Raw genomic sequence first — 24,243 nt, 5'->3', positions numbered from 1 at the left:
AAAAGAATGTTGTACGTTGAGATTAAAAACCCTGATCCTGCTGCTGAATTTGACTCAAAACTACAGATATTCTAAGTACATTGTAAAATAGAGTATCCCCAAATGTATTGTGTGCCATTTATTCCATTGTGCAATTAGTGTAGGGATGCCTTTGTGCATTGGCAATTCCTTTATATTGGTTTGGAATTCAACTTGTGAAACCTTCGTGCAAAAAAATTGTTAGGTTTTTATTTAAGGATATCAAAATTGAAATCTATTTCACTGGAAAAGGTTATCTAAATATGCCTCATTGATTGATTCATTCAAATATTTCAATGTTTGATTCATTGATCATTTTGATTAGTTGATCAAAAGTTATAGGTTATAGATAGACCCTATTTTAAAGTTGATCCCAAACCTATGAATGTGTACCATTCATCATCATATCTTCCTGCTTTCTATTGCAGACAACCACACAACTTCCTCTTGATGCTATTCAAGTTATTTTCAATACAATTTTAGCTTGAGTTCTTGCAGCCCAACTACCTACTGCTACTAGGGTGAACATAAGGTTATATACATGTATTCAAAATGACTAAGCAATATAGCAAGCCTCTAGGTGAAAATTAAATCCGTACATTGGGTTCATTAAATTTATATCATCGTACTTGAAACTGTAATTCATATTGATTTCTGTATTTTTGTTGGGTTGCATCACAACTAATCAATCAAAACAAAATGAAATATGAAAATACTGAGGTGTCATCTTCACAAAAGGGATGGTCAATCAAATCTGGGCTTAAGGCTTATTATGTTAAGGTAGTGTTTGCCAAAAAGTTTTCTGATAAAATCATTAAATTCTTAAAAAGTAAAAATCATAGTTACAATGAAAGCCATTATTGGGGGGGGGGGGGTGATTATTGTATCATTATAAGGTCTGACCAATTAAAACATTTGTTGGAGTGTCCCATGTTCATAGTCATTTAGGTTCATACCACAAAGATTTGCTAATGGTGCACTTTGGCTCCTTTGGCTTGGGGTAAATTTCATGTGCAAATCCAAACAAGGATTAAGGTTCTGTGAGAATGTGTCCTTACTTGCTGGTGGGAAATTTATGGGAGGGCACTTTTAGGTTAAGATTATAGGCCTGCGGTGATTCTCAATACCATGCCCCTCATAGCAGTCAATATTTGTATATAATTATGTACTCTTTTTGGCCCCTCCTGTATTAATATTGAATTCCTTTTAAAGTTTTCAAGTGAGCACATGCACCCGTTCAGCTAAATTCTATAAACCTTCTGGCTTAGGATATGGTGCTTTGACTTAATTTTGGTTAATTCTCAGTTTGGTTTTCATTCTACAATGAATTAAAATACATTATTGTAATTTTGCACCATGCACAATATGAAAGTTACATTGCAGCAACACTACAAAATGTGCTAAAGTTTGAATATCTAATTTGGTTTCCTTTGCAACACATCAATATCCTTCTATTTAGAATTTTAGTGCTTAAAAGCACTAGCATAAATTATTGAGATTGTTGAAGTAGAAAAAGTGCTTTATCAACAAAAGCACTTCTGTGAAGTCAATGACCCTGATGGCTATCTATCTACAGATATACAAATACGTCAGTGGTTGGTTTACACTATGACACTGTCATGATGACCCTGCCACCTAATAAGGAACCAGTAAATTAGTATAAGCCATGCTTAGGTTGCAGTGTTTTCACAGTGATTCTAGATATTACCATTACTTGCCCTGACCATGAAAATTGATACAAATGCCCCCCAACAATGTCAGGTTTTAAATAAAGGTCAGATTGGTGAATGTTGTAAGAAATCTAGAGACGGATGAGCTGTTTTGTTTCTGTGGTAGGTTGGGGTCATTTGTTCAACAAGTCTGGCATAACTTTTTGGGCAAAACAGTCTAAAAGGTAATACAGAAAGGCTTCCAGGCTTCAAAAGGAGCACAATGCTGAAGGTCTTTGCCTTTGGTGCCAGAGGTCCCAGGGTCAAACACTCAGCAGGACATAAGAAATCTGAATTAAAATCTGCTCTCCCTGTGGCTCATCTGGAAATCGGGGCAGATGATCCGCAATAAAGACCATGTTGCAGACAGTTCTGAGAAGACCAGCTACACTTGCCTGTCCTGTAAAAATGCCCAATGTTTCATCAGTGTCATCTTCACGATTTCAGCTGTTAATGCCTAGAGACGCTTGACATAAAAAAGAGGGAGTCATAGTCCGTAGCAATACACAAATCTGCATGTGTGCATCATTATGCCATATCACGCCACCTGTATGCTGCATGTTGCTTGTGAGTCAGTAAAGGGATACTTTGCTGCTTTCATTGTTGGTGGTGTGTTATACTGGCAGTGTGTATGTCAAAACAACGTAGCAAGAAGTAATCCCTATTTCCAGGTCCAATATCTAGGTCATATTTTGTGGTTTTTATTATGTCATTGCTTACGTCCATAGCCTGCAAAATGATCTGATGGTCATGGTTTTGTGAGAAGTTGTTGGATAGTAGATATGAGCTGCAGGGAGGGTTTTATTAACCACAGTTATTTTAAGTGAATTACGGCCAATGTGTTGTTGGGCAAGATCCTTACTTGCCCAGGTGTACAATGGGGAACTGTTAGGCGGGGCCATCTAGGGCCATTATTGTTGACTGCCAAAGGGTGTGATATATATCCTAGTGGTAGTGGAATAAATATAAATGCTTTGATGGATTTACTGTTTAATACTGTTCTAAAAGGCGTTTTATAAATGCCTACATTTTTTAAAATTATTTTGTTAATGAAAATGTTCTTCGGATGCTAGATGGTTTGTTAACGTAATAGCTTTGAGGTAAAAGTTATTAGTCATATGATGAGGAACAGTGCAATGGGATGTTTGCTAATCAAGGTCCCCGTATCTGATAGGAGATAACTGCAATTTGTGTGAACATTGTTAGTTCTTGCTATGCTTTGAAGCAGAAACTGTTAGCTCATGCCATTTCAATGGTCCACTGGGATTTTCTCATTAATGAGGATTGTCCTCATCTGATGGTTATTAACTATTATTTGGGTTCTATGACGTACAAAGATGTAAGTGTTAGCAGTAGTTTGCTGGGACGTCTTGTTAATGAAGGGTCCATCCATCTGTTTGATAAGGTAAGGTAAGATCTGTCAGCTAGCTGTGTCAGTATTTGAAGGTTCTGCTGATTGTGTTCTGCTTATTAATTATTGATGTCAATTGTATAGATTATTAATGATGATCGTCTGCCCTACTGGATGGAAATAAGACCTATATCACAACTGAATGTGAGGGGCAGTGTTTATCTGAAAGTAATATTCCAAAAGTATTGATATTTTTAATTAGAAATTTGAGTCTTGTGTTTTTGCATCCATAATTTACTGTTATCAGAGCAATGGGGTCATTGGGTGATAAATGTGTGAATGTTCTCAATCATCCAGGTAGATAAACATACTAAAATAGACATTTTGGAGTTTTGTTTGACAATACAATATTTTGTCGTACACATCGGACGATGAATATTCAACAAAACAAAAATGAATTTACGAACTATTCACCTGGACTTCACATCACATCTCATCTGAGATGCATCATCAGGCTGACTGATCAGGCACTGAACTATTAACCTGTGACACGGTTGCTATGATGTCACAGGAGAGTCATCAAGGTATTTTTCTGATTGCTGCGTTACAGGTCCTTGAAATGTTATCGCATAGTCCCCCTCCTTGAATGAGTGACGGTTCCTCCCTAAAATCATACATTTGAAGATAAAGATGTATTAGTGCTCGACAAAGAACATAAGTGGTTTGAAAGAGGGGTCAAGGAGGCCATACATGTCTTGTGGGAGGAACCTTCACTTTATTGAGGAGGGGCCTACACCACAACCTTTCAAGGACCTACAACACAGCAATCAGAAAAATACATTGACAACTCTCCTTTGATGTCATATCAACCATGTCACAGGTCAATAGCTCAGTGCCTGATCAGTCAGCCTGATGATGTGTCTTGGATGACATGTGATAGCTATCAAAATAAATCCAGATGAACACATTTTATAATAGTAAACAAACTAAGAAATATCGGCAAAATGAAAATCATTGCACGGCATACCTGGCGTATCACCTTTGCTTCATTCCACAGTGGCATAAGGTAATATGGAACGAAGCAGACATAAAGTAACACATAGGGATTACATGGTGTCGTAAGTTTAGGGACATGTGTTTTGTGTGTTTTCCATACTGACATATAAAAGAGTGCAGTGATTTAATAGTGTTATTCTCACAGGCACAATGCCTAGACCTTGATCCACAAGCCTCAGCACACTTTGCAGGTTGTTGCTGGCCACTACGGCCTCACATCATTGCAAAACCCATTTCACAACAACACAGGGACAGTTTCAAGACCGTACACTCTAAGCATTCCATAAATGGCCATATCAACCAGGATCAGCTCCCCGAGTTTTGTACGAGATACAACTAGGCAATTAGCAGTAGGTTCCTTGTCCAAGGGAATTTCAAGCTAACTCAAAAAATGGTAGTATTATTGTTTTCAATTTGTCAGTAACAATATGTTAATTTAAATTTAAAATTTCACATCAAGTACAAAATATAATGAATGTCGATTTACAAAACTCAAATTTATATTAAGTTGGCATTTCTTCAAACCTGATTTTCTTGAAAATTTGTTTATTCGCGGTGCCCAACCTTATGAAATAAAGCCTACAAAATATGGTGCATTGTCTGTCTTTGATTGTTTTATGCCAAAAATAGGTGTATTTGACAAATTCATTTCGTGGGATTCATGGTCATTCTCTTAAAAGGACCTCTTTTTTTGCGTTATTCTGGTCATGCATGTGTGTACACTGTGAGCCCCTTGGGCTAGCTCCTCTTTTAATTTACAAATGATATACTTGATATGCATGGGGAATACAAAATATAAGGCTACATGTGTATTCTCTGAACCATGTATCTTGAATGTAACATCCTTAAATAATTAATAACTTGTCTTTATCTACATTCTAATTTCCTCATAGCTGATTCATATCTCAACTGTTAAAAGCAATACCCTGGACCTTCATGGATTAAATGATTAAATGCTTTGCTATTTTATTTCTCAGCAATAATCCATTTATCAAACTCGTAATTAGTTTAAATTGGTATTCCCTGCTTTGGCATGAAATGTATATATTTGTCTCAAGACCTTGTTTATGCATTCAAATTACTAAACACCACAAGCTTTTTCAGATGTACATGTAGATATTGCCCTACTACCCTGGCATCTGATCTGGGGATGCAGTTCAAAGAATTTGCATGACACGCTTGTTATAAAAGATATATAGTGTGATAAAAAATAAACAGTTGACCTGGGATTTTATTGAAACTTCCATCTCTGTCCTGGGCCATAGGTGGGATGGGAGGAGAGGCATGGCGAGGAGAGAAGATTTACTTGAAAAATTTATGTGTGTTTTCAATGCCCCAAAATGGCTAAAACAGTTAAACTTAACAGATCCCAAATTTAAACAAACTTATGGAAAAGTATGCTTAGTACTTCTTAGTTTTGTTTTTCTTCCATTTTCAAAAATCACTTGGATATAAACTGATTTCATAGCATTAATATGCTATATTTAAATCATATGACAGTTTGCTTGAGCAATATACTGTGATTAGGATATGAAATCTTATTTTGTCCTATATTTAAGTTCCGCATGTATGCATGTCCGTGTAAGTGTTTTTATTGGGTAACATTATGCAACATTGGTCCATAATATCTTGGTGTAGATTATTCATCCAGTAGTTCAAAACATTATTTTGTAAATTAAATCAAATACTGGAACTAAAATTTGCAACTCACTTTGCTACGTTGCGTCCGAAAACATTGGACTTCGTCAGGCATCTGATTGAAGATGTTGTGATGACCCTGAGGAAGCGGTTATTGTTGTGATGACCCTGAGGAAGCGGTTATTCTAGATAAGGAGGAGAAGTGGTTTGAGCGAGGAGTCAGAGAATCCATATGGGAGAGAGTGGAGGAGCCCGCCATTAACAGAAAAGGGGGACTCCGCTTCCAGTTGTCACGTGCATGGGACCCGGCGTTACGAGACATTCCTCGCCGTCTGACGTCACAACATCTGACGTCATCACAACATCTTCAATCAGATGCCTGACGAAGTCCGATGTTTTCGGACGCAACGTAGCAAAGTGAGTTGCAAATTTTAGTTCCAGTATTTGATTTAATTTACAAAACATTGGTCCATAATGTTAAGGGAGTGTTTGCTTCAGGCCTTTTTGCCTTTTGAGCATCTCCTCATTCAAATGCGTATTTGTTGTATTTCGAGGCGCTTAACACATGGGGGGGGGGGTGTCTGTGATGTACATGTTAAGAAATAACAAGGTAAAGTGAAAGAAACCTGACTGGTTATTTTGGCCATTTAACATGCAGTTCTATGGGAGGACATATAGTTTTTTGAATTACCGGTATGATAATATGTCGAACTTTGCTCTGTTGACCTACAAAGATAACACATTTGGGCGATTCCATTTAGGTGCGAGTTAGGACATGTGTAAACATTACAAATATGCAAAAAAATCAGGTTTGAAAAATATTAACCAATTTCATATTATAAGATCGTACATTATGGTTTTAAGTAAGGTATTGCCATCCATTTTATTTCTACAAATATTTGCTAACATATTTTTCTTTCTGTTGTATTTGTTAACAGATACTGCATTCATGTACATAATTGCTGGTCTGGGCATGCTTAAACTGTATCAACAGCGCCACCAAGATGTCAACGCTAATGCGTATGCTTCATATGCATGCCTAGCGATAGTGATATTCATTGCTATGCTAGGAGTGGTAAGTGTTGTTTGCAAAATTATATCTTGGTGAAGATTATTCATCCATAAGTTCAAAACATTATTTTGTAAATTAAATTTGAAATTCACTTTGCTCCATTGCATTGGAAACCATCAGACTTCCGCAGGCATCTGATTGATGATACAACAAGAACACTTCAATCCTGAAGCAATTATCCTTGATAAGGAGGAGAGGTGGTTTGAAAGCGGAGTCAGAGAATCCATATGAGTGAGAATGTAGGAGCCGGTCAATAACAAGGAAGGGGGACTCTGTTTCCAGTTGTCACACACATAGGGCTGGGCATTGCTGGACACTCCTCTCCATCTGACTTCACATCATCATCAATCAGATGCTTGATGAAGTATGATGGATTCAGATGCAACATAGCAAAGTGAGTTGCAAATTTTAGTTCCAGTATTAGATTTAATTTACAAAATAAAATATTGTTTACAAATGTTGACTTCTCATTAGGAGGGGAATGGTGATTTTAGGTTTAGGTCATCCAGATCACGGTAAGATTCCAGATCACCAAGGTAAATTGTTTCTCTTTTACCTCAATAAAATTCCACATAACATACCACATAAATAGAGTTTTGTCTTTTGATTGGTTGAAAGAAGTAAGCATGGCTCGTCCATATTCTGGACACAAAACCAATGAAACTAATGAGGGCCTGTCCCCCTCCCTCATACTTTTGGTGGTGTTTGGGCCCCATAGGGCCCCAATAATTTTGGCCTCATATTGATGGACCCTCCAATATTAAAAATCTTCTGGAACCTTATCATTAGTCATTTTAGTAATACATTCAAACTTGTTTCTTGATATTGTGACCTACTTTTATCTATCAAGAAGACAAGAATCTGTGTATATGGTATAAGTCCCTTCACTCAAGTTGATATTAACATATGGCTGAAAGGAATGTGCATTTTCTTTAGGATTTCATTTTTGCGCTTGAAAATAGTCATATTTTCAAGAGACCTAACCCAATTTGGTGTGATTTTGTACACCCTGTTAAATGCATGTGTAAGAATATGAAATGATAAAAGTTAAAATCAACTTGTGATGACATATATCGCATTGTTGATCATATGTGACTTTTTGATTGACATATTAATATGACCTGAGACTAAATACCTACAAGGCCACCAATATTTCAACATCATACATGCAGCATAATGCTAGCCTAGCTGTCATTGCCAGGTTAGCAATGGTAAGTAATAATGAGTCAACAAACCATTGACCTTTTCTGATGACCTTTTGACCTATGTTGACTAGCAACAGTTGCACCATGATATTGTATCCACAGATGACTACAGACCATTCACAACCAGCCAACGTCCCCATGTTTTGTATGCTGTGAATTCTCACATATTCATGAGGGCTGATTGTTCCATCATGCTGTGTCTAACAATCACGCCAGCGTTGCATGCCTTCAGAGCTTCATGTGTCTTCGCGTTTATGCGAAAAACTGTAAAAATACACAGTACGTGCATAGCAGTTTCGCCTGACGCATTTCATGGAACAAACGGCCCTCATTGTCGGGTGATGCTGGGACTTTGACTGGTTGCGAATGGTCTGTAGTAGTCTGATTGTATCGATATGTACACAGAGTTGTTTTGATTTTCTGATTTATTTCCTATTTAACCTGAGTCAATCATTCAGTGTCTGACACTGTTCTCCCATGATGCCCAGCGTAAGGTGTACAGACAGCCCAGCACTACCATGATCAGAACTGGCTGGGAAATCTTTGTCATTCACTGCATCTGTCTAATTCAAATGCAGTGAGTAATGGAGAGAGCAGAAAATAAACTTTTGATATATGCCTCCACCGGGAATTGAACCAGGGACGTCTTGCACCAGAGTCAAAGACCTGATCTGATCAAATCAGATGCATTCATTCAGTGGCAAATAAGAAAGGGATCAAAGACAGATTTGGAATGGTAACAGAATTTTGCATAAATTTAAACAATGCATGAATGCAAAAGTTACATAAATACAGTATTTATACATTGTGTATCTGGTCATTAAAACACACAGATGAAACTATAAGTTTGTGGAAATTGATGTTCACAATTCTGAAATACAGTTTTTAAAAGTATGAACAGTCATTGAAAGAAAGTTTCCCCAAGTATATTGGCAAAACAGGATAATATTTTTAATCACAAAGAATTTACTGTATTTTTCTGGAATTGGGAGTAGAAGTATGACATTATGGTCAGAACATGCAGGGATAGCACAAGCTCAAAAATTCAAAGGGTCCAATTGATTTTTTTCTGGACCCTTTAAGTCCGGCAAAACCCAAATTTAAGCGGTCCAATGAGAATTTTGAGGAGAAGTTCTGAACTTTGATAACGTGAAATACTGATTCAGAGTCCATAAACTAACCTTTTGTACTACTGTATTTGTGCAACCAGGAGTAGATGGTAACTTGGGTTGTTATTGTATTGACTGGTTATTTTCATGATTTCTGAATGCTCTATTCAGAAGATTTCTGGGTTTTCTGTGTCATAATTGGTTCCTTTCTTGTATTGAAAATTACAAAATTTTATTATTAGCAACTCGGCAAAAGATTTACATAATTTAAGCTTCTGTACATCATTAAATGCAGTTTATATTGGACCCTTCAGTCAATTTCAACTTGTAATTTAAGGGGACCAAACCATCCAAAACAAAAGTAAGGGGTCTTAGGACTCACAGACACTCAAGAATGCAATCCTGAATACATAGAATGAGCTGTCTCATTCATATGGCTTGATGCCATACAAATCACTCACACTGATGTAAAATAAACCTATTTATCCATCTGCACCATTTAGGTAACTATCTTGGGAGTACAGTGATAATATCAGATTCAAATGGCACTGTAGCTACCTGAATGTGAACTATCATGACTCAGTACTAATAACATATGTAGCATAGCATCACAATTTATAGTTGTCTTTTTTTAGCTGTGAATATTGGCCAAATATTAAAATGTATTAATTGCCAATTAGTTCTAATTAAAGGATTAGGATATAGCTATGTTTCATTTGGCAAAACAGGATAATAGTTTTGTGCTGCTGGAATTAAGATGCAGGTATAATATAATGTGGTTCAGTCACCATTTGAACTGTTTCCACGAATGTCATATATGATGCGATAAAGCAAAATCAGTCGGAACTCGGAAATATTGATGAGATATAGCCATACAAAGGAAATACTTCCTTTTGTTTCCTCTTGTTTTGGAAACTCTTTAATTGCTCATATCTTTGGAACTGGTTGTACAATTTCAGTGATGTTTTCTGCAAAATCCAGATTTGTAAATGCTTCTTACTATCCTATAAGAAACTGGAAATTTAATATTTCTGAGTTCCGACTGCTTCCTTGTGGGAACCAATATGTTGGAGTCATTAATTCATATAGAATCAATGTGACATACACCATATAAGGTATACAGTTGACCTTTGTTTGACTCCTGCATCAATGAATATACATATTAGCTGAGGACCAATGAAGATTTTATAAAGATAATAATACAGGTGGTATGTAGTCAACATTAAGTCTTTGCCTTAGATATGGTAACAAATAAAGCTTGATTGTTTCCTGTATCAGGCAAGCCACGTGCAAGATAAGTCAGATAAGTCTAACAAGTTTGGCAGCCTAGGTATTTTTTCATCATAAACCATTGGTTTGAAGCACAGCAGTTCCGAAGACATTCCAGCCAACAATTCTCTGACAAATTCAAATTTTACGACAACTGGGAACCTCATCATTGAAACATACATCAAAAACAGTAATCAGAAACTAGCTTTGATCATACATAAACTAATGGGCGCTTGAAGATTTGTTTTCTAAAATTGATTTATAATGTTCATTTGATGAAACAAATGTTGCTAGAGTCATAAGCGCTCAATTATTACTCAAAGGTCATCTTGGGATCAAATGAGGTAAATATGCACAAATATTTAAAATGTAATTATGTCCCCTGAAAGTAATAGATCATTACCAATGTTGATTAAAATACTCCTTATGGGAAGGGTGAAGTGGGTATCAAGGATAATACGAGATCCTCCATGGTCAAATGTTACCTAGCTGTCAAAGTGTAGAGTGCTCCTTCCAATGGGCTATTCCAGATGTATTCCACACCCCCCCCCCTATGGAAGACATTTAAAAAAAATACAATTCCAGCTGGAATTGAGATGATTCTAGAATTCCAGCAGTCATTTTTAGCAAAGATTCCGGCTGGCGTGTATGGAAGACATTGAGATTAGGTGAAACTCCGGCTGCTAAAATAAACGAAAAAACAAAAGTGGGGATTGTGAAAGGCCATGATGTGCCTATGGAAGACATTCACATTTCTTAATATTCCGGCTGGAAAATGGTCAAAAATGCTCCCAATTCCAGCAGAATCTTCACTTATGATCACCATCTCGATTAACCTATGAAAGACATTTACTTGAATTCTGGCTGGAAACAAAAAATGTTCTAATTCTAGCTGGAACCCTATGGAAGACATTTACATTTACGTGAAGTGTCTTCCATGGGGTTTTCCTGACATGTGAATTCCGGCTATCAATTTAGCCCCGAATTCCGGAAGTGTCTTCCATAGGGGGTGCGGAAGACATCTGGAATAGCCCAATGGACTGAAACTTGGTAGAAATAACCACAAGAAGAGCACAATGTTAAATATCATCTTATTGCTGTGGATCAGTCTCTGGAGGATTTATTTGTATGAAATGCTCTTATTTTGTGGAATATATGATATAATATATATGGGTTTTGCAATTACATGTTCTGAGGAAATAATCCATATCTGTGAATGCTTAATTCAGGCAAGGCTAATGCAGGGATGGATTTAAGCGGTGCCAGTGGATTTTGCATCAGGCCAGTAAACTTCAGACAATGCTGATCCAGCGAGCCACTAGATTTTTGAGCCTGATAGCTCTGGTATAACTTATATGAGACCAGAGATAATCAGTGATGGACATATTGGACACAGTTTCTGCTCCACCTGTCACCTGTGTGTAATTTATATTTTATTAATTCCCTATTTATTCTTGCATTGCTTTTAAGTAAGTTTGGTAATTGCATGGTAATCTCTAACTATTATCATTTACAACAGGCTTTTTTATTTTACACTTCATGCAGTAGTACATATTTTCCAAATTATATTTGAAATGGTATGGAGCAAATTCTTTAGATATGAGTAAATGATTACAAAATATGATTGGTCAGTGACTTAAATAGGCCTACACTAAAAGGGAAATTAAGTGTCCAGCATATTTGAGTTATTCTTCAATAAACCGTAACAGTTGGATCCTTTAGTTGTCAGAGGAGGTGAGGTGGATGTAGGATGGGATTGTTTAAAATAGATACCAGCAAGCCCATGGAATTGAGACATCTAGGGATGCAATGTGACTCAAGCAGGTGTTTTTCATGTTTAAGAATCTTAACATGTGCTCTCGTAATTGTTTGCAAACATGGCTTATTTTCTCCTATGAATCAATACTTGGTTTAACAATACTGTATCCTTGTGTCAGTTATATCAGGTGTGCATATAATGTAAATGCCTTCATATCGACTTAGAATGGACACTGCACAATATTGATATGACAGTATCAGGTGTGCATATAATGTAAATGCCTTCATATCGACTTAGAATGGACAGTGCACAATATTGATATGACAGTATCAGGTGTGCATATAATGTAAATGCCTTCATATCGACTTAGAATGGACACTGCACAATATTGATATGACAGTATCAGGTGTGCATATAATGTAAATGCCTTCATATCGACTTAGAATGGACACTGCACAATATTGATATGACAGTATCAGGTGTGCATATAATGTAAATGCCTTCATATCGACTTAGAATGGACAGTGCACAATATTGATATGACAGTTTTATCATGGGCAAGATGTACCTGCTGTAAACAATGTAATTATGAATCTATAAACATATGAGCTCTGAGTAGGATGTGTTTGCTTGCAGAGTGTGCAATAATATTACTTATAGGAGATTCATACTGAGCAATTACAAAAGTGAGTGAATTAACCATATTTGAAATAAAAATTACACAGCAGCATCATCAGTTATTTCCTTAACTTATTGTTTGGTAGCTCAATTAGTCAAATGACATCATTTATGACATCATAATCTCATGTAACCTTGAACAGGTTTGAATATTGCTAAAAATAAGAAAATTAATGGTTTAAATCCAAAATTTGAGCAATTATGGGATATTTGCCAGATGAATGGCTATTTGATATGCCAACAGGCTGTCAATATCATTATACCATTGCTGAGCATTACATAATGTTCAACATGATCATTAATTTTACCAGTGTTTTCATCCAGTTTCTTCATGAGTGAAACTTTGATTCTGTGTTATTACAAAAAACATGTTTGTGTGCAGGCCACAATCTGCCCCTCGAATAAAGCATTCTTTCGTCCTTTTCAATGAACCACTACCAAGTGTCTGTCCATGGCTATAATTATTACGGGCTGATTTGGCACATTTGATCTCTATGTGAAGATATAGAGACATTAAATATGTAACTTGTGATTGGTCCAGACTGCACCATGTAATGTTGCTGTGAGAGGAATAACTCCTGTACAATGAGTGTGTTACCAATATATCCCAGTACAAGCCACTCCCTGTTTGTTCACCAGGATAGATAGGAACAAAACCCAACAAATGTTCATTGATGTCAGTCAAGAAGACATCAAGTTTGATGCTCTTTAGCAGTTCTGTACATTCTCAAGTGTTCTAGCGATTTAGAGAACTCATTTGAAGCATGCTTAATCATTTTTGGCCTTGGACTTTCCACTCATGATAAGTTCCTTTAATTTAGAATGTAGGCTATATGTTTAGATCTGTACACCCTTAGTAAAAGAGATGTGACAGATTAGATTGACAGCCTTGTGCCCCTACTTGTCCTATCAAAATGGACATTTTATCATCAGAATAATTATTTTTCTCATAATCCCAGTGAAAATTTGGGCCTGAAATATGTTTTTGTTTTTAGATGTTAAAAATCAAAACATGATATTCTCATCCCCCATGTTCCACCATCCTATTTTATGGGCCGTTATGAAACACATATCAACGCTCAACCGCGAGTGCAATTTAATTCAAAATTTTATTTTGTGTATCAGATTATTTTGGTTTAGGCCTCATTGTAAGGTACAAAATACGATATGAACAAATCTGACCTCCCCCCCCCCTAAAATAGATGGGCTCCTTAAGTTGTAATATATCTTGGGCTAATTTTGTAATCACAGGCTATATACTGCAAGTACTTAGGACAAATTTACCATAGAGGACAGTAGCATATTGTTGATGGTTGTCATCACTTCTTATGTAAGAAGTCAGAGTAACTGTCCTACCATTTCCTTGACTCCAGCTGGATTGCATGTAGGACTCTCAAAGTAAACATCACTTAGCCAAGTCATGGACTGCAATACTTGGATGAATTGACCATGATGAGAGCAGCATATTATTGACTGTTGTCATCACTTCTTATGTAAGAAGTCACATTAACTGTCCTACCGTATCCTTAGTACCAGCTGGATTGCATGTAGGACTCTCAAAGTAACTTAAGGAAACTATTAAGAGCATCTATGATGATACAGTGTGATAACTTATATCCAGGACAAACACTTGGGTGATATGATCTACAATTGGAATTGAAAAACAAATAAAGAGCTTATTTCCAAACCGTGTTAAGTCCACAACCCCATGTGTCTCATTAACTTGTATGATACAATCACAATTACTTTGACAAGTTTGACATTAGCAACAACGAGTTGTAGGCCTACCCTCTACAGGCTATTTTTTACCATAAGAATGCTGCATAACAATATGCAGACTATTGTTTTCATTTGGGACACAAAGGCCAACACACACAGTATTATTACTATGCGTTTGCTTTGTATTGGTGCATCCAACTAAAACTATAATACATATAGCCTTGCAATATCGCACAGGGAAATCAGATACATGGGTTTATGGACTTAACACGATTTGGAAATAAGCTCTTCAAATATGGGGTTTGCCGTTTTATAGAAATAAGCCTATGCACTGAATTTCTGTTCACCTTGAAACGTGGTACATTCATCTTTGTGGATGTAATATCTGAAATAAAAATACTAGTAAACAGGTTTAAGGGCTCAAAATAAGATATCAAAATAAGAAATAATCAGTGTGCAATGCCTTGATGGATCGCCAAGTTCATGGTTATGTAAAGTAATCATTGGCATGCAGGTAACACACCTGATGACTCATTAATGATTTTATGCACAGCTAGCAATAGATTTCATATTTTCACGTACTTCATAACTTAATACTCAAAAACCAAGGGGCCAATACTTGTTTGTTTGCATTTGAATGCAGATTTCAGGTCTCAGATTTTGAAATTGTTTCCTAATCATTGATTTTCTTGATCTGTCAATATCAAAAACACAAAATGGAAGCTTTATATAATTGATTCATATTACTGATCTGAGCAAATTGATGAACAAGACCAATTTGAGTTTGTAGGTTTCAAACATGACTCCACACTCACACAAGCACTGGAGTGGACAGAGCACCTGACCTAAATCCTAACTTGACTTGTTAAATTTGCATCTGAAAATACTGGTAAAATCTGGCAAATCTTTGCATACTTTCCACTATTATGCAAATCAGTATGATAATAATTCCTTGTGGGTTTGGGGTAAGGTAAGGGTATTAGGCTTTATCTTGTTTTGATTTAGTTTATTAATTATTTTGTAACACTACAACTATATTTAGTATACAGTATACATACCAAAAAAGGTAGGAATATCACAAGTTTGTGGATCAGGTATTTGACTAATGGTTCTGTATACTAGTCAATGAACCCATAGCATACCTTGCATTTCCTTATCATGAATCCACCCACTACTAAATGAGCCATCAAGTAAGTGAGCAGGTAGACCCATACCCTTTTCGTTCTATGACTTAAACATTTACTAGAATACTGATCTGAGCAAGTCAATGATACATAATTATTGTTGGTAAAATTTATTTTGAACATATGTGGCCAGTCAAAGTATTCAAGAAACAGCAGTTCTAATATTTAGTTAAAAGGGCATTTCGTGATCCACAGCCTCATCTCCCCACTTTTCTCAAAAAAGTTTTTTATACCACTGGAAACCTCTGGCAACATAATGTTTATGTACCAAAAATTTCTTGCAGATTAATTCGTTTAGCAAAAGTATTGTCATATTTGAATTTCGTTCTGGTATATACCAGAACAAAATTACAACAGTGGCCTATGGAGCAGTGTAATACACATAATCATACATAACTCTAAAACGCAAAATCAGAGTCAACTGAAATTTTGGGAATAAACTTTTTTCGTGGATATCTACTAAAAAATGTCATAAAAAGAGGATGCTAGGATCACAAAATCCTCCTTTAAGTAGTTAAGAGCCACAAGACCAATTTGAGTAAGGGTGACCCAATGGTTTGTGGTTCATAGGCTTTCAATTATTTTGCATATGCCCTATTTAAAGGGACATGCAGCATAGATCTCAGATGGGGCATCAAGAGTCACATTTTTTGCATGTGTTAATTTACATGTTTATCATAATGTCCACAAGTTGTGTGAGAAGCCAGTCAAAATTAAACCCATTCTCAACGTATATTCGCCAGCTGATGATGCTATGACAAATCACTTGCAGTTGGAATTACTTGAGCTGTTTTATGAAAAAGTATGAGTTATTATGACCAAATTAACATGTTTATGTTGGTAACCATTCATAACCATGTGAATCTATGTGATGTGTGTTATCCAATCATATTTTATTATTTGTAAACACACAGATGTAAATGGAGGTCATTAATATCCCATAATTGACCGCCATGTGCCTAATTGTTCCAATCTCACACATAAATAGCCTGTGTTTGCATATATTGTTTCTTAACACGCATACAAGCATGCATAACCACCACGAGTAAGCCGGCATACTTGTGCATAGTGTATCAAATGCACATTAAAACAGTGAACTGAAAATACATTTTCAGTAGTTTTTAAACAAACAAAAAAGTTTTCATGAAGCAAATTTGAAAAATGATAGTAATGAATGACAATAATAACTTTGCACCATATAAGCCTCTGTATTTTTTATTTAAATTACCTCTCCCAATACAAACCCTTCCGTTTTCACGCAATTACCTCAAAACAGATAGAACAGAGTTATTATTGTGTAATTATTGTACAGAATATCTGTGCATATCGCTTTAAATTTGTCATGCTTGATCACATCCTATGTTTCAGCAGAGCCAAGAATTACTTGCTTAAGGTACAGGGCAACATAATCCCTATATGCCACCCACATAGCACTGGAGAGATGCCCAAAACTGAGCCTATTTTCAGAACATTACATCACATGACATTTGAAAGCTACTCATGAACTTTAATTCCTCCGTATGAATCACACTCTTAACATGGGTGATACAATATCCATGTCCCGGGGATGATATTTAAAAATTTTCTCATCTTATTGCATTCCTCAAGGTTTTATGAGAATATGAAAATTTGGCTTATAATGTTTGCATTCCATAATATGTTTCCAGTTTGAAGGCTTTATTCATCTTTTATATGTGAACTTTTCAATATCTTGTAGTCAAAGAACATATGGCTTATTGTAGCTGTCAGCTTCCGTGCATATTCATATGCTAAGATCCAAATGCATTTCTATTTTGAACCATTTCATATTATACATTATACGGTGAACAAAATTAAATTGTTTGCACCAAAATATGTCAATATGAAAGTTTAAAAAAAGAAGAAATTTAATGACAACTTTAATTTCTTGAATTAAAAATGCTAACAAATGTCAGAAGTCAGCATTATCAAATTGATACAGGATTGATCTAAATTGAATTTAAAGTGGTTCAGTAGTTAATTCACTTGCATAGATAGTCTCACTTGAGTGAACTTACTTGTGACCATTGTTATTTATTTTATTTATTTATTTATACCATTAAGCCGAAGCAAGGCTAAGCCCAATAGTGCTCAGAGGCTACTAAATGTAAGGGATATGAAACGGACTTGATGTGACAGGGATAGGGGAAGAGGTCCGATTTTAGATACAGGAGAAAAACCGGAGCACCCGGAGAAAAACCTGTGAGGACGAGAATGGATTGGCAACCAAACTCACATGTGGCACAGCGGGGAAGTGAACTGGGCCGCAGTGGTGAGAAACAAGTGAGAATACCACTACACTAACCCATCCTCCCAAATGATTAATGAATAATGCAAAAATGCTAGATAAAAAGACAGATTTGCACTACAGACCTTTGGTTCAGGCCACGCACAAAGAATAGTCTCACTCATTGACAACCATTGCAAATGCAGCCATGAAGGGTTCCAAACCTGAACCCTAGCTTATATCATGCCATCCCCAAAAGTGAAAATGACTTGTATAGGATCCAAATGTGATATAAGTGATCCTACCTGTGCTAGGAAAGATATGTTGGATGCCATTTGGGGGGTTCCATCAGGCTTGTGCTAACCCCTGTATTGATGTTATTGAGGTTTTAGTACAATGATGTTGATATTCTACTACTACATTTGTTTGTGCCAGCTAAAATCCTCCAAAAATCCATCATAATAGGAGTTGCATATTTAGTTTATCCAGGTATGGTTTCATAAAAGGATCCATATTGGATGCACACTCTCAGAAATAATAGCTCTAAAAAGCATCAAAGAACTTTTTTGTCCTCTATATGGTTCTTTAAAAAGTTCTTTAACCTTTTGTAGAACCATTTTTAGATTTTATGGAACCCTTTTGGCTCATTACGGAATGGTTCAATATGAAGGACAGATTTTAGAACCTTTTTTTTCTGAGAGTGTATTTATTGTACCCAACTTCCTGTCAAGATCATGAGTTAATTATATGATATGACTGCCAAGTTCACACAGCAATGTTTCATTCAGAGATTTCCCATCAAATGTGTCACATCTCTATCCTCACACAGAACAGTTGTTAAGTTGTCCATGAATGTGCCGGCCATGATAACAATTGCATCCATCAATCTATATTACTTTGTATATTTACATGATATGACAACTCCAAGGAATCAGTGTATGAGCTGCCACGCTGTCCCACTTTTTGGAGTTATTCATGTGGTTCATAGGTTTTCAAGTACAGTGTAAGGTTGACCCAATGGTCTGTGGTTCATAGGCTTTCAAGTACAGTGTAAGGTTGACCCAATGGTTTGTGGTTCATAGGCTTTCAAGTACAGTGTAAGGTTGACCCAATGGTTTGTGGTTCATGAGCTTTCAAGTACAGTGTAAGGTTGACCCAATGGTTTGTGGTTCATAGGCTTGCAAGTACAGTGTAAGGTTGACCCAATGGTTTGTGGTTCATAGGCTTTCAAGTACAGTGTAAGGTTGACCCAATGGTTTGTGGTTCATAGGCTTTCAAGTACAGTGTAAGGTTGACCCAATGGTTTGTGGTTCATAGGCTTTCAAGTACAGTGTAAAGTTGACCCAATGGTTTGTGGTTCATTGGCTTTCAAGTACAGTGTAAGGTTGACCCAATGGTTTGTGGTTCATTGGCTTTCAAGTACAGTGTAAAGTTGACCAATGGTTTGTGGTTCATGGGCTTTCAAGTACAGTGTAAGGTTGACCCAATGGTTTGTGGTTCATAGGCTTTCAAGTACAGTGTAAAGTTGACCCAATGGTTTGTGGTTCATTGGCTTTCAAGTACAGTGTAAAGTTGACCCAATGGTTTGTGGTTCATTGGCTTTCAAGTACAGTGTAAGGTTGACCCAATGGTTTGTGGTTCATTGGCTTTCAAGTACAGTGTAAAGTTGACTCAATGGTTTGTGGTTCATAGGCTTTCAAGTACAGTGTAAGGTTGACCCAATGGTTTGTGGTTCATTGGCTTTCAAGTACAGTGTAAAGTTGACCCAATGGTTTGTGGTTCATGGGCTTTCAAGTACAGTGTAAGGTTGATCCAATGGTTTGTGGTTCATAGGCTTTCAAGTACAGTGTAAAGTTGACCCAATGGTTTGTGGTTCATTGGCTTTCAAGTACAGTGTAAAGTTGACTCAATGGTTTGTGGTTCATAGGCTTTCAAGTACAGTGTAAGGTTGACCCAATGGTTTGTGGTTCATGGGCTTTCAAGTACAGTGTAAGGTTGATCCAATGGTTTGTGGTTCATAGGCTTTCAAGTACAGTGTAAAGTTGACCCAATGGTTTGTGGTTCATAGGCTTTCAAGTACAGTGTAAAGTTGACCCAATGGTTTGTGGTTCATTGGCTTTCAAGTACAGTGTAAAGTTGACCCAATGGTTTGTGGTTCATTGGCTTTCAAGTACAGTGTAAAGTTGACCCAATGGTTTGTGGTTCATTGGCTTTCAAGTACAGTGTAAGGTTGACCCAATGGTTTGTGGTTCATTGGCTTTCAAGTACAGTGTAAGGTTGACCCAATGGTTTGTGGTTCATTGGCTTTCAAGTACAGTGTAAAGTTGACCCAATGGTTTGTGGTTCATTGGCTTTCAAGTACAGTGTAAGGTTGACCCAATGGTTTGTGGTTCATTGGCTTTCAAGTACAGTGTAAGGTTGACCCAATGGTTTGTGGTTCATGGGCTTTCAAGTACAGTGTAAAGTTGACCCAATGGTTTGTGGTTCATTGGCTTTCAAGTACAGTGTAAAGTTGACCCAATGGTTTGTGGTTCATTGGCTTTCAAGTACAGTGTAAGGTTGACCCAATGGTTTGTGGTTCATTGGCTTTCAAGTACAGTGTAAAGTTGACTCAATGGTTTGTGGTTCATAGGCTTTCAAGTACAGTGTAAAGTTGACCCAATGGTTTGTGGTTCATGGGCTTTCAAGTACAGTGTAAGGTTGACCCAATGGTTTGTGGTTCATTGGCTTTCAAGTACAGTGTAAAGTTGACTCAATGGTTTGTGGTTCATAGGCTTTCAAGTACAGTGTAAAGTTGACCCAATGGTTTGTGGTTCATAGGCTTTCAAGTACAGTGTAAAGTTGACCCAATGGTTTGTGGTTCATAGGCTTTCAAGTACAGTGTAAGGTTGACCAATGGTTTGTGGTTCATAGGCTTTCAAGTACAGTGTAAGGTTGACCCAATGGTTTGTGGTTCATGGGCTTTCAAGTACAGTGTAAGGTTGACCCAATGGTTTGTGGTTCATAGGCTTTCAAGTACAGTGTAAGGTTGACCCAACGGTTTGTGGTTCATTGGCTTTCAAGTACAGTGTAAAGTTGACTCAATGGTTTGTGGTTCATAGGCTTTCAAGTACAGTGTAAAGTTGACCCAATGGTTTGTGGTTCATAGGCTTTCAAGTACAGTGTAAGGTTGACCCAATGGTTTGTGGTTCATGGGCTTTCAAGTACAGTGTAAGGTTGACCCAATGGTTTGTGGTTCATAGGGCTATTCCGGTTAAAATCCATACACCCCATTATATGGAAGACATGACATTAATCTTCCACACAGTGAGGTGTGAATTTCAAGTGGGGGTGTGCAAACTCGAGCAGAAAGTCTCCATTTCTATTTGTGCTTTGGTAGTATACAAATTTTGCATCATCAAATTCAATTCTAGCATTAAAATCTCCTGCAATTATCAATACATTATGAGCAGGTACAGCTTCATTCAGCTGTTTGTAGTGTTCTTCAACCTCTTTGTCATCTGAGACATTCGTTGGTGAGTAAGTAGTATCTGTAGTAGTCTTTGGATTTCCACCAAGTGTAACTTGTAAAATTCTTGATGTTATGAATAGGACAGATAAACATTGTTCTCTTGCCAAATGAACTCTGAAGAATGCCCACTCCACCTACTGTTGCCAAGTGGTTTCCAATCCTTCCGGCGTTTCTTCTAAACCAAAATCTTCAATTTCCAATACCTCACACAGATTTCCCAGCAAACTTGAGCTCTCCCATTGATCCTTCAGGCAAATGAACTCTGAAGAATGAATAGGACAGATAAACAATGTTCTCTTCCTAAATGAACTCTGAAGAATGCCCACTCCACCTACTGTTGCCAAGTGGTTTCCAATTCTCCTGGAGTTTCTTCTAAACCCCAATCTTCTGCAACAGGTTGATAGTGGAATAATCTTCAATTTCCAATACCTCACACAGATTTCCCTCCCAGCAAACTTGAGCTCTCCCATTGATCCTTCAGGCAAATGAAGATAATAACTTAATGTTGAATTGTTCCAAATTTCAGTAAATTGATACACAAAGTGATGCTTTGTCTATATACTCATGTTCAAACTTTAGCAATAGATTCTTATTGTTTTATTAATGTGGTATTGGCCATTCAGTATTATTATGGGATGATAACATAAGAATGTCTTTGATTCCTTGTAATGAAAGATAATGATGGTTGATTTCTTAGTTGCAATTGCAGGCTTTTTAGGATGCATGCATGTGCACACCCACCGGCTCAGGAAGGACCCATGTCACAACAACCAAGAGCAGGTTTCGACCACAAAAGTTTTATATCATGTATATAGCATGTTATCTGAGTACAGGTTCAAGTACTAGAAAGTTTCCATTGAGCCTTGTCAAATGTAGCCTTCCAAATCATGGTATTTCAACATGTAAGGCCTATGGTCATGTGTGCCACACAGGAAGTCGCTTGCACTGTTCTGTGAACCACTAGAATACAAATATTTGCAATTTTACTCAAAATTTGGAATAAGAATGTTTGGGTGATGTACCACAATGTGAGGTAGAAAACATAATGTGTTACAATCGGACCACAATATCATCACGCACCTTTAATTGCCAACATTTATTTGTGTAGTTCTCCTCTGTAAATTCATGTTCATCTAATTTTGCTAGATAAGAATGTTAGAAATCCCCAGTTCAACTTTTGCTCCTGAGATAAAATCGTGGGCCTAACCGGCAAGTTTTCTATAAGTAACGACTTGGCAAATATCCATACATATACTTGTGCTATGATGTGTTGTGTGTGCTCTATCTAAGTCACAAGTGAAAATTCTAATATTGATCATCAGAACTTTAGGAAATCTGTACTTCAACTTTTGCTCCCAAGATAAAATCTACGACTTGAATCAGAATTTATTTAATATGTAATTAAATTACTTGGCAGCCATGCACAGACTTGTCATATATTCCCAGATGCTTTTCATAACTTTTGGAAGTTGCTATAATCTAAGACAGAATTAAAACAACTAGTTTGCATCTGACATTAGTGTCAATTTATCTCCCCACAACTCTTGATTGGTTAGTAACATGTAAAAGGAAGGTTGATTCATTTGGTACCTATATCGGAGAAAGGGAATTGTAGAAAATGGTGAAATATTATGGTACTTTCACAAGGTAAAAACCATCTTTTCTAGGCATTGTTGACATGGGACCTGGGACCTTCAGGAGAGAAAGTTTGCTATTAGTAAGACCTAAAATTTGAAATGATTTGTATGTGTGAGGGTGCAAAATTATTTCTAAGGCACACTGTGTTACTCCTGCGTTCAGAAATTTCAATCATCATGGCAACACATTGTAAGCAAATCATTTCTGAGTTTGATTGACAGGTGACACCAGACACAAACAAGGTATTTTTATCTCTGGCTCAGCTAGATTATAATTCAACTTGTAATCTGAGCATTGAATCATTTATTGGTAACCTGCACACCTACACTCTCTCACGTATTTATTATTACACATAATTATATACCTGTAGTATTACTCTTGTTGAGTAAGCCATGTCAATACGTTGAGGCAGCTGTTTCATGATCATATCTGTACAACATCTTTAAATGTGTCTGGAAGACACAAGCATTTGAAATTGCTACTTCAACATTTCTTCCCAAGATAAGATCATCAGATGGAACCACAGAGGATCAATGTTTCAATACTTGAAATAATCATAATAGATTGCATTCCTACAGTAACAACACTGTACTCACTGGGAATGGCAAGATAACATCTAACCACAAAGATCCCTTTAGCAGTCTGCACAAGTTGGATTGAATCCAGTGAAAGCAATATAGCTTTCTGTCAAGTGTAATTCACCTCTATGTAATTAGACCATCACTGAATTTAAAGCACAATGTTTTCCAATCTGCCTTTCTTAGCATGTATACATATCCAACACTGTATACATATCAGTCATCTGGGAAATTAAGTTCAAATTGTCACGTTTTTGGTTTAATGTTATCACCAATGTTGCGGCCATAACCTTTGGCGTTAAGCTGGGTGGATGATTTAAGGTCAATCGATGAAGAAGTTGCTTGATGAACCAATCCCAGTCATGCGACAGATTCACTCTAATGCCCCCGCTCCTTTTGAGGGACGGCTGTTCAGCTCATACCCACACTGCTTCTTTGACTCCCCGTTCAAACTAAGGGGGTTCAGCCCGGTTCACATTCCAAAATGACAATGTCGTCAAAGCT

The 24,243-nt window shown here is 36.8% G+C and overlaps 1 protein-coding gene across 1 annotated transcript in view; it reads left to right on the top strand.

The window, feature by feature from the left end:
- The window catches only part of LOC140169388 (SID1 transmembrane family member 1-like), a gene marked incomplete at its 5' end in the record, with an annotated part of 162,726 nt that overhangs the window by 62,528 nt on the left and 75,955 nt on the right, over nt 1–24,243 (top strand). The window contains one exon of the mRNA XM_072192646.1: nt 6,711–6,847. Within this exon, the coding sequence (XP_072048747.1) occupies nt 6,711–6,847 (137 nt within the window). The remainder of the gene's footprint in view (nt 1–6,710; nt 6,848–24,243) is intronic.

Source organism: Amphiura filiformis, chromosome 14, assembly GCF_039555335.1.
Source record: "Amphiura filiformis chromosome 14, Afil_fr2py, whole genome shotgun sequence".
NCBI classification, from domain to species: Eukaryota; Metazoa; Echinodermata; class Ophiuroidea; order Amphilepidida; family Amphiuridae; genus Amphiura; species Amphiura filiformis.
Note: the sequence above shows the minus strand (reverse complement) of the source record. Positions and strands in the feature narration are given on the sequence as shown.